We start from the raw sequence: 7,565 nt of genomic DNA on the forward strand, positions 1-7,565 counted from the left end.
TGTTAAATTAGATCTATATATGATAACTGTGACCTGGAAGGGAGCTGCAAAAAAATTTAAAGCAATGAAAATCAATCTGTGCTATCACATAACAATAAAAGATAGTTTGAATGATTAGAAAACAGCATTTTTTTCACTTTTTTATTTTCATAAGCTGTTGTTCTTTGATTGTAACAACAAAGTTAAGTTCCCCGCAACAAAAAATAATAAGCTATCTGGCTGCGAATACCACAAATAATATATCTAAAATTCAAGTTAAAGATCCGAAATTAGCACCTAAAGAGAGCAATCAAGTTGTTAATGTTAAAGATCAGAAGCCAATCCAAAAAGAGAATCCTCAAGTCGTAAAAGATCAGAAACCGCTGCAAAAAGAGACCCCAAAAGATGAGAAGCAAGGCATTACGTTTCAAGAGGTTTTTGAAAAAGTGGTTGAGTTTCTTAAAGTTGCTAAGAAGAAGTTTGATATTTGGTTAGAGTCAAACACATTAGAACCTCAAACTACATTGAATTTAATATGGCTTTGTATTTTGATATTATTTGTAACGTTGTGTTGTTTGTGTTGCAGATTCTGTTGCGCTAAAAAAGAAGAAAAAAAAGAGCTTAAGGATAAATTAGACTTAAAACGAGATCACTTATTCGGTCCAAATTATGCGGAGCGAATACAACCCAAAGTCGAAGAAATCGATTATAACATAGAAAGTACAATGTTTGATGCGCTTGCAGAAATTAAATTAGGCCAAATAAAATTTTCGATAGATTTTAATACAGAAGAAGGTATTGTAGAAATAATTATTCATGAAGGAAAAGACATACCAGCAGCTGATATATCTGGTTTTTCAGACCCTTATGTTAAAGTTCTGTTAAAGCCAGCAGGTAAAAAAGAACCTAAAACAAAAACGAAGAAAGCCACTCTTTTCCCTGTTTATGAAGAAACATTTTACTTGAAAAACGTGACATACGCAGGCCTAACTGCAAGTACTCTAACGCTAAAAGTGTTTGACCACAATCGATTTGGTCCTCATGAGTTACTAGGTGAAGCTAAAATTCCGATTAATGATATTGACTTAACTAAAGGTAAAGTAACTGAATGGCGAGTTTTGATGCCTGAGTTTAAATCTGAAGCGGGTAGATTTGGAAAAAATTTTGGACTTGGCCATCTTTGTGTAGGGTTAGGTTATGCACCCAACACAAGTGTCCTAGCAATATTTATTTTAAGTTGTCATGATCTAAAAGCAGTTGACGATGGTAAATCTTCGGACCCTTACGTCACACTGTTTTTAATACAAGACGGTAAAAAAATAAAAAAAAGAAAAACGACAGTTAAACTGAAATCCTTAAATCCTGCATTTAACGAATCTTTTGCGTTTGAAGTTGATTTTGAAAAAATTGAAGACACATCTTTGATGTTTGTGGTGGCAGATTATGATAAAGGGCAACCAGGAGAACCTATTGGTCAAACAATCATCGGCCAACTTGGACAAGGGTTGGGATTGAAGCATTGGGAACAAATGCGACGATCTCCAGGCAAGCCAATCTGCTTTTGGCATATGTTAAAACCAGTTCCGGTACCAGAATGATTTTACTTAGTACGCGTACTTGTACAAGATATTGATTCATAGAGAACAGTTACCCCATCATATCCAAAAGCTAATTTGCATAAAAAATTAGTTCGAGCGATTCCAAAAAAAAGTGGCTCATTCTTAACATCCAAATAACAGTTCTGCAAATTTTAAAAAAATAGTAAATTAAAACTTTTAACAAAAATATTTTCAAAAAAATTACATTAAATTTAATAGAAAATTAAAGCTTTAAAATTGTTAAATATTTTTTTGCTAAAAAATACATTTTTTTTTAATGTTGCAGTATAAATGTCTAATGATAAATCAGCGAAAGTGGCGCAGATGAATTTTGAAGAACTTAAATTTTGAAAATGATTCGAAAAAACGAGTTGTTGGCGAAGTCAACAAATCATGGGTAAAAAGTAAACAAAATTTTTTATGTTTCCAAATATAAGTTATACTAGAGTAAAAAATTATACAGGAGTAACAAGTTTTACTAGATTATAAGTTAACAAATGGATAAACTTTTTATGTCTCAAAGCCCGCAATTACCATTTTTGCCATTATTATCGTCGTTATTGTCTTGACGAACAACTGTGCAATAACTTTCTGGAATTTTATATCAGATTTTCAGGTTGTTTTCATTTTACTTATGTTAAAATAGAAATCACTCATAGAGCTTATTTTCTTCCAATTTTACGCGAGCTTGTAGAATGAGTTTATTTAAACGTTTCCTTCTCAATTTTTGATGTACTCATCTCAATTTTTGATGTTATCCAAAATTCTTAAAAACAATTTTTTTTTAAGATATGACTCATTGTGTACTCTATTGTTCTTTTTCGCCGACAGTCCACCGAGCGATGCCCAATCATCAATAAACCCGACTGTCCCTGTTCACATTACACATCGTAATGGTAAACTAACTCATGGCTTCTTACGCACGCTTTTTTTACTTCATTGAAATAAACGAAAATTTAGTTGTGTAACAACAAATCGTGTGACCATCGTTTTCTATCACTAACTTAAGTTTACTTATATTAAATAAGCAAACTTATTTAACATTAGTAAACCTAAGTTGAGAATAAACAATATTTATTATCAATGTTGTGTAAAATGCTCAAGAATTTCTACTCTCCATCAGGCTAAAATTTCTGCTCTCCATCAGGCTAAAATTTCTGCTCTCCATCAGTACTAAATGTGATAATATTTTACTAACTTCTTTAAAAACATTTTTACACACAGGTTTTAGAGAAATTATTTTAGATTCCGAAGACTAATGAGGTTATAAAAATAATTATAAATACATTTTACACATTATCTTAAAAAATTCAGAAGAATGTAATTTCTGAAATTATTCAGTGTTTGAACATAAAATGATTTGTTACAAACTTCTTAATTCACAAAAATAAATTTTAACACGAAATAGTAAAAACAAAATCAAATTAATAATGATAATATAAATAATGACGACGATAACAATGGCTATAATAATAATAATGGTAATAAAAATGAAAACAATCATAAAGGTGATGAAGATCGTGATAACGTCAGTAAAATAAAACCGGTAGCTGCTGGGCAGTAACGAAATTAATTAAAACGACCTTTTATTATTTAATGGCTATAGAAATTTAATTTGCTATAAATGTTCTTTCTTTATGATAAAAATAAAAATAGGGCTTTTATTGTGATTTTGTGCATTTAGAAATGTTTCATCCATATCGAAAATATATGCGGTAGGTTTAACAAAATCTTAAAACATCTGCGATAGTTTAGTAATAAAAAATCAATTGAAGAATTTTTATTTTGAGTTAAAAAAATGGCAGCGGCTTTGAAATCATTCAAATTGAAAAAAAGAATGAAATTGAAAAAGTGAAAAAAGCAAAAATGGTTGAATTAAATTCCATAAAGAAGAGCAACGTTCACCTTTCCAGTTAAAAAAGATCTTTTATCTATTTTTTGGAAACCTAATTGAAAATTATTTTGTATTAAACTACGGTAAATAATGAACAACTCCAGTCTTCCTGGATCTTACGCGTGTGTCATAGAAAGAAATGCGCACAGTGTTTCAGATTCGGTTATTTTTTTAACAATATCAAGTTTATCAATTTTTGGGAATATAATGGTGTTTGTATGTTACGCTAAGTTTCGCCATCTTCGAACAGTTACCAACGTTTTCATGATATCGCTTGCTGCAAGCGATTTGCTTGTGGCTTTGCTATCAATACCATTTTCTTTTCTCCTTTTTGTCTGTCAAAACGGAACTTTTGTTAAAAGCCAACGTTTGAATAACTTTATTTACTTTGTAGCTGATATGTTACCAAGCGTTTTATCCATTTACTCTCTCATGTTAGTAGCGATTGACCGAGCTATAGCTATTTATAAACCTTATTTTCATCAAGAAAATGTAACCAAAAATGGTGCTTGGCTAACTGTTGCTATAATGTGGCTCATCATCATGCTTTTTGTTGCATTAAAACTTGTTTTTGATTATTACAATGACAGCTTGGTATACACAATTGCAGCAATAGTTGCAGCATACGCAATACCAGTTTCAGTAATGGCTATTTCATACGGTTTGATTGGGTTCATTGCTCGAAAACATGCTGTTGATTTAAGAAAGCTCGACAAAATAACATCGAGACTGCAAAGCAATGACAACACTTTAAGTTCGCAAAACTCTGTTGTAATACCAGATAATTTGTCACCCTCAAAATTATCTACAGCAAAATTTTTGCCAGCAAAGTTATCACCAACAAACTTATCACCGACAAAGTTATCACCGACAAAATTAACACCGACAAAATTATCACCGACAAATTTATTGCCGACAAAATTATCACCGACAAAGCCTGTTTTACTACCAAAAAATGTAATAGGAAAACCGAAATTGCCGATTAGAGAACTGAAAGCTGCCTTTACGATATCTATAATTTTATGTTGTTTCATAATTTGTTGGACACCTTTTATTGCACTCAATATTGAGTATATAAAATGTGCTAAAGGTTGCAATGTCAGCAAAATTTTGATTAAGTACTTTAAAATGTTGCATTACAGCAGCTCAGCGCTGAATCCTTTGCTATTTATATTATTAAACAAAAGGTGGAGAGGGGCGTTCAAAAAAATTGTATCCAGCTGTTACACTCAGAAAAAATATCATAGTGCGGTTGAGATGTCGTGCACTGACCTGACAGGTTGGTAAAAAAAGAGGGTTCCTTCCTTTTTTTTTAGATTGCGCGCTTATTGAGTTATAAATCAAAGTGTAAAGCTTTAAAATAATAAAAAATTATTTTAAAACGCAATTTTTATAATGAATAAATTAGTAGATGATGCTCAAAATCTTGTCCGAAAAATTCAATAGTAAAAGTTGGGTTTTCCCAAAAACTTATTTAGAACCAAAGCCTTATCAATAAAAATCAAGATCCATAAAAATAGTGGTACGCATTTGAACTCATAATCGTTAAACTATTTGTTTCAAGGGGAAAAATAGCTAAATGCATAGTTGTAATTGTAGAAACTTTTTTTGACACTTTCAATAAAATACTGAGATAATATTCAATATGCGTTCAATGCAAGTTTATATTTTTGAAACTTTCGTTTAAAAAAATTGATTTGACCTTCTTTAAAGTTTGTTGAGACATTAAAAAAATTAAGACATTGGCTTAAAGGGCTTCGACAAGGAAAAGAGACCAAACAAAAGTATCGTAAAGTATGAACATTGATAAAATCCATAGATTTGTCTGAGTAAAGAAAAACAGTTTTATTTGTATTTAACTAATTATAACTTGGTCTTTCTTTAAACGTATTTTTCTCAAAACAGTTATCTTTGTTGTCGATGTCTATAGTTCTTTACCAGGTGATGTGATGTTTATATTTCTTTACCAGGTGATGTGATGTTTTTAGTTTTTTACCAGGTGATGTGATGTTTATAGTTCTTTACCAAGGTGATGTGATGTTTATAGTTCTTTACCAAGGTGATGAGAAAATAGAACTTTTTTTATTAGGGAGTTTTAGTAATAAAAATCTTTTTTAAAAAGGTTTTCAAAAGTGAAAATTAGCTACGAAGTAAAAAAATATGTATTTTGAAATCCGTTGGGCAAGGAAGGGCAAAGTTGTCCTGTTTTGCTGACGTCAATGACAATAAGTATTCTATATTTAACAGTATCTGTTGCTATCATTCCCATTAAAAAAGGGTAATATTTTATTTTTCCAACATCCTTTCAAACTGGCAACTAAAGTTCGTCGTCATTCATCGTGGTTGCTAAATTTGTCTTTTTCCTGGTTTGCCAATTTAAAAAAATCAGTGTTTAAATGGTGCTCCAATGGACATTTAAACAGAGATTTTTTAAAAAGAAAAGCTTTCAAGGTTTATAAGTTGTCAGAGTTGTCGTGAAAGAAACTCAATTTGACTCTAAAATTGGAATTCTCTCACGATAACTTTGATAATCTTTGAAACTCGATTTCATTTTGACTAAATTGTTGTTTTAATGTTCTCTTTACTCAATAGACAAAAAAATGTCAGCCAAATAGTATTATAAAAATAGTTTTATTAAAGTATACTTGTATGTAGATTATTTCTTGTCAAGACTTGAGCCTGATGTTGTAAACCATGATCTGACGCCTCTTCACTCGTAAGCAGCTAAGAAAATATTGCTGTTTTTAATGCTGCTGAAAACAAATGGAAGAGGCACCTAATCCACGTTTTTAGTAAAACTTCTAAGAAGTTTATGGATGCTTGGCTTTTAATATTATAATTTACTTAATCCTTGATTAGAAGATTTTGTAATTTAAGGGGTAATTCATATACTTTAGTATATTTCAAGAGTAAGGTATATTTAGTTTTGTCAACTTTTAACAATATTTGTTACTTTTAAATCACCTTTTTACTTTGAATAATTCTTTGTTTATTATTTTTAGGGGAATTATTACCTGTATGAGAATCAGTATAAAGTATGAGAATTGAATGAATTACTTATGTATGCGCAATAAAAATAACAGTGACAGTAGACGGAGCTTTGAGTCACCCTGTAATCAAAATTTTTTATAAAGTTTTTTCTGTTTCGATTGCTTTTTGTTTTTCAGATAATCTCTAAACCAAAGTTAGCATTTGTTTGCTTTATTCAAGATTCGTGATTCCTATGAAAATACGCTCAATATTAAACATCTGCATAATATTACATCAAATCAATCTTTGTACGTGTCGAACTTCTTAAACTTTTAACACATCAACATCAATCTTGCTGCATGTTTTAATTGCGACAGTAATTTCACGGTGCATCCTTTTTCATCTTTTCTAATTTGTTTAAGGGATCATGTTGTAGAAGATACAGTCTTTTTTCCATCGAAAGGTTAATCTGTATGAATCTGTATTTTTGTAATAACCTCTATTATCTTGGGATTTGAAGACCTTTTTAAGGATTACAGCATTAGTTTTTCCAGTTACTCTGAATACACACTCACAAAATAAGTACTTATTGCATGTCACATAAGATTTTTTAAACTTGATGTTGTATAAACATTCATAAGGCCAAATATCATTCCTAAAGTTTTTTCAATCGTCACAAAAAACGACAACAAAAACTATTATTTTACTAACAATATGTATTATTCCGGTTATTTTTGTTAACCGAAATATTTTTCACCGACAATATACTTTCTAATCGAAATTTTTTCAATTCACAAAAAAGCGAATAAAATGATTATTTTTACTTATATTATCAAACATTCCGATTACATATTTGTGACCGATATTTTTCACCAACAATATACTTTTTACCGACAGTATTCATTTTTACCGATAACTTTTTAACCGGTGTTTACTTTTTTACCCACAATACAATGTAAAACTGTAGGCGAAGGGAAGGCCGGTGTACACCTCTCATCCACCTTTACCGATGGACTTGATCATCTGTGTTAATGATTGGTATCACTGATCATTTTTAATTTAGGAGGTACATTACTTACTTAGGTACATTACTTGTTTTAAGAACGAAAATCCAAACTAGGTTT

At 30.4% G+C, this 7,565-nt stretch overlaps 2 protein-coding genes across 2 annotated transcripts; both read left to right on the forward strand.

Moving 5' to 3' along the window:
* The first annotated feature begins 20 nt into the window (after positions 1-20).
* Positions 21-2,351, forward strand: LOC145182059 (synaptotagmin-1-like). Its single transcript, XM_080057304.2, has one exon. It carries the CDS (start codon positions 111-113, stop codon positions 1,575-1,577), a length of 1,467 nt encoding a protein of 488 aa, XP_079913430.2. The 5' UTR covers positions 21-110; the 3' UTR covers positions 1,578-2,351.
* Positions 2,352-3,302: 951 nt separating this feature from the next.
* LOC145181165 (tyramine receptor Ser-2-like) lies at positions 3,303-4,895 on the forward strand. Its single transcript, XM_080056188.2, has one exon. It carries the CDS (start codon positions 3,562-3,564, stop codon positions 4,756-4,758), a length of 1,197 nt encoding a protein of 398 aa, XP_079912314.2. The 5' UTR covers positions 3,303-3,561; the 3' UTR covers positions 4,759-4,895.
* Positions 4,896-7,565: the final 2,670 nt, after the last annotated feature.

Source organism: Hydra viridissima, unplaced genomic scaffold, assembly GCF_058129835.1.
Source record: "Hydra viridissima isolate aposymbiotic clone 2 unplaced genomic scaffold, HvirCarnegie_v1 scaffold_10, whole genome shotgun sequence".
NCBI lineage: Eukaryota > Metazoa > Cnidaria > Hydrozoa > Anthoathecata > Hydridae > Hydra > Hydra viridissima.

Excerpts from the sequence above, each read along its gene's own strand:
- LOC145181165 (XM_080056188.2), top strand. The coding sequence starts at position 3,562 with ATGAACAACTCCAGTCTTCCTGGATCTTACGCGTGTGTCATAGAAAGA.
- LOC145182059 (XM_080057304.2), top strand. The coding sequence starts at position 111 with ATGATTAGAAAACAGCATTTTTTTCACTTTTTTATTTTCATAAGCTGT.